This window comes from Mandrillus leucophaeus, unplaced genomic scaffold (genome assembly GCF_000951045.1).
Source record: "Mandrillus leucophaeus isolate KB7577 unplaced genomic scaffold, Mleu.le_1.0 Scaffold154, whole genome shotgun sequence".
Classification (NCBI taxonomy): domain Eukaryota; kingdom Metazoa; phylum Chordata; class Mammalia; order Primates; family Cercopithecidae; genus Mandrillus; species Mandrillus leucophaeus.
In genome coordinates, this window is record NW_012101521.1 from 153167 (window position 1) to 155654 (window position 2488).

Consider the following 2488-nt stretch of genomic DNA (forward strand, 5'->3'; position numbering starts at 1 on the left):
CTCTTCTGGAAGAGTAGTCTTGATCCAGCAATTCTACTTTAGGCAATGGGTCCTTAGAAAACAGTTGTCAAGGGGCCAGGCGCCATGGCTCATGCCTGTAATCCCAGCACTTCGGGAGGCCGAGGCGGGCGGATCACCTGAGGTCAGGAACTCGAGACCAGCCTGGCCAACATGGTGAAACTCTGTCTCTACTAAAAATACAAAAAATTAGCTAGGCACGGTGGTGCATGCTTGTAATCCCAGTTACTCGGTTGTCTGAGGCAGGAGAATTGCTTGAACCAGGGAGGTAGAGGTTGCAGTGACTTGAAATCGTGCCATTGAATTCCAGCCTGGGTGACAAGAGCTACAACTCCATCTCAACAAAACAAAACAAACAAACAAACAAAAACAGTTGTCAAGGGATCACAGATATCTGAATAAGGATGTTCATTGTGGCATTGTTTATAATATCCAGTAATTGAAAAACTTAAACATCCTACAATCAGGGCCTGGATATGGCATATTCAATCATGGACTGTTACAAAGCCATGGTAAGTAAGGACATAAGATGTGGGTTATCAAATGTAATTGGTGTAACTATCACCAGGTAAGCTTGTTAAATGCAGATTCCAGGCTCCAGAGCTAAGTTTGATTTAGTGGGACTGAAGTGGGGCCCGAGAACCTCCATTTTAAAGCATCTCCCTTCTGTGAATCTGATGTGAATTTTCCTCAAACGACTTTGAAAAGCACCAACATAAAATGCTATTTAATGACATGGAGAGAGTTCATGCTACCTTGTAAAGTTTCCAAAGTGAGTAATAAAACATCATGTTTAGTATGATCCAAGTTTGATTTGATTATACACACACAGAGAGAGACAGAGAGAGAGAGAGAGAGAGAAACAGAGAGACAGAGAGAGAAACAGAGAGAGAAAGAGAGAAGGAAATCTAAATTCATACCAAAATCTTAATAATGGTTACTTCTGAGTAGTGAACAGAAGTCATACGATTTTTTGCCTTAAACCATCTCTTCTTAGTTTTAAACAATAAATGATAGTTAATAAAAATATTAAATGTTATATTTTTTAAAAAAGAAAGCAGAAGAGTGTAAAATCTCTTTGGGAAATTTTTTTTCATCAAAATATTTGAAAAGGCAGCTGAAAATCAGATGTGATGCTTAAACAGTCAAATCTCAGTTATCCAGAAAGGGATTCTCTTGGACACAACAGATTCCCTGAGCATGTCAGATGACCAAGGCTTGGCATAGCCACTGCTTTAGCTGTGTTCTGCACATCTTCAGGTTCTGACCCATGTAGGGCCGTGGAACTCTGCAGAATTCCCTGAGAACCTTGAGGTGTGGTATGGCTCACCTTAGGATCTCCAGCCATATCTGACTTACTGGCCCCCAGTAGACATTTCTACATCCTGAGGCTTTGACAGAGAAGGAGTGACGAGAGAAGCTGTGGTTTGTGTCCCCGACACTCTGCAGGCTCACATAGGACTATGCTCAGCTACATGACATAAGGTGAGTCAACCATTCAGCTCCCCTTCTCTCTTAGATATAGACCTGGCCCCCGAGTGTGCCAAAAAATCTGTAAAGACCCAGTATTATCAGGATTTGGGAAGGGAGGAGTGGATGCAGAGCTGGGACATCCAGCCTTAAACCTCCCAGGATTGAGGACACTCCTGGAGCCAGAGATTGGCAGTTCTAAAAGCTTCATAAGTCACTATGTCCATCTTCCTGCCTTGACCTCTGTATCAGGCTTTCTACATGACCCTTTCCCTTCATCCCCAGAGCACATGGTCATCCTTATCCTACAGAGGAGGAAACTGAGGCTCAGAGGGGGAAGGTCCTGGTCCAACACCACACAGCCTAGAAGTGGTGGAGCCTGGATTTGAACCCAGCTCTATCTGACTGCAAAGCATGAATTATCTCCATACACTGCCAGTCCCCAAAACTTGATCCCCAGATTGCAGACAGGAGAACAGCAAGGGTAGATTCCTCCAGTCCACAACCTGATCACCTCACCCAAAGTCCGTGACCATGAGAGGCCACCCAGGTACTTACGGTCCAGCCTGCACTAGGACAGAGCCTGCCTTCTCCACGCCAGTCTCCTTCAGGTTGGGGCAGGGCCCATTGAGCTCATGCGAGTGACCTTGAAAGTTTTCCTGCTCAAAGATGATGATCTGCAACGGGAAGCGAGACTCAGACCCTCATCATGATGAAGAGAAGTGACAGTTGGCTGGTAGACGTGGGGAGGGAGCTCAGAGAACCCAAAGGATGCTGAAGGGTTCACCTCCAGAGCGACAAACCAAACATAAAAATCAAACAGCCCTGGCTCTGGCTATAAGCAGCTGTGGGACCTTGAGCCTGCATTTGTCCTCTCTAAGCGTCAGTCTCCCCGTCTGTAAAATGGGAAATAAAGACAGAACCCAGGCTGGGTGTGGTGGCTCACACCTGTAATCCCAGCATTTTGGAAGGCTGAGGTGGGAGGATTGCTTGAGCCCAG

At 45.5% G+C, this 2488-nt stretch overlaps 1 protein-coding gene across 1 annotated transcript in view; it reads right to left on the minus strand.

The window, feature by feature from the left end:
* LOC105536089 (beta-crystallin B2-like) overlaps positions 1-2488 on the minus strand; it is a 14188-nt gene that overhangs the window by 5990 nt on the left and 5710 nt on the right. The window contains exons 3-4 of the mRNA XM_011975361.1: positions 2047-2165; positions 1730-1793 (exon numbers count right to left, since the gene is read on the minus strand). Of these exons, the coding sequence (XP_011830751.1) occupies positions 1730-1793; positions 2047-2165 (183 nt within the window). The remainder of the gene's footprint in view (positions 1-1729; positions 1794-2046; positions 2166-2488) is intronic.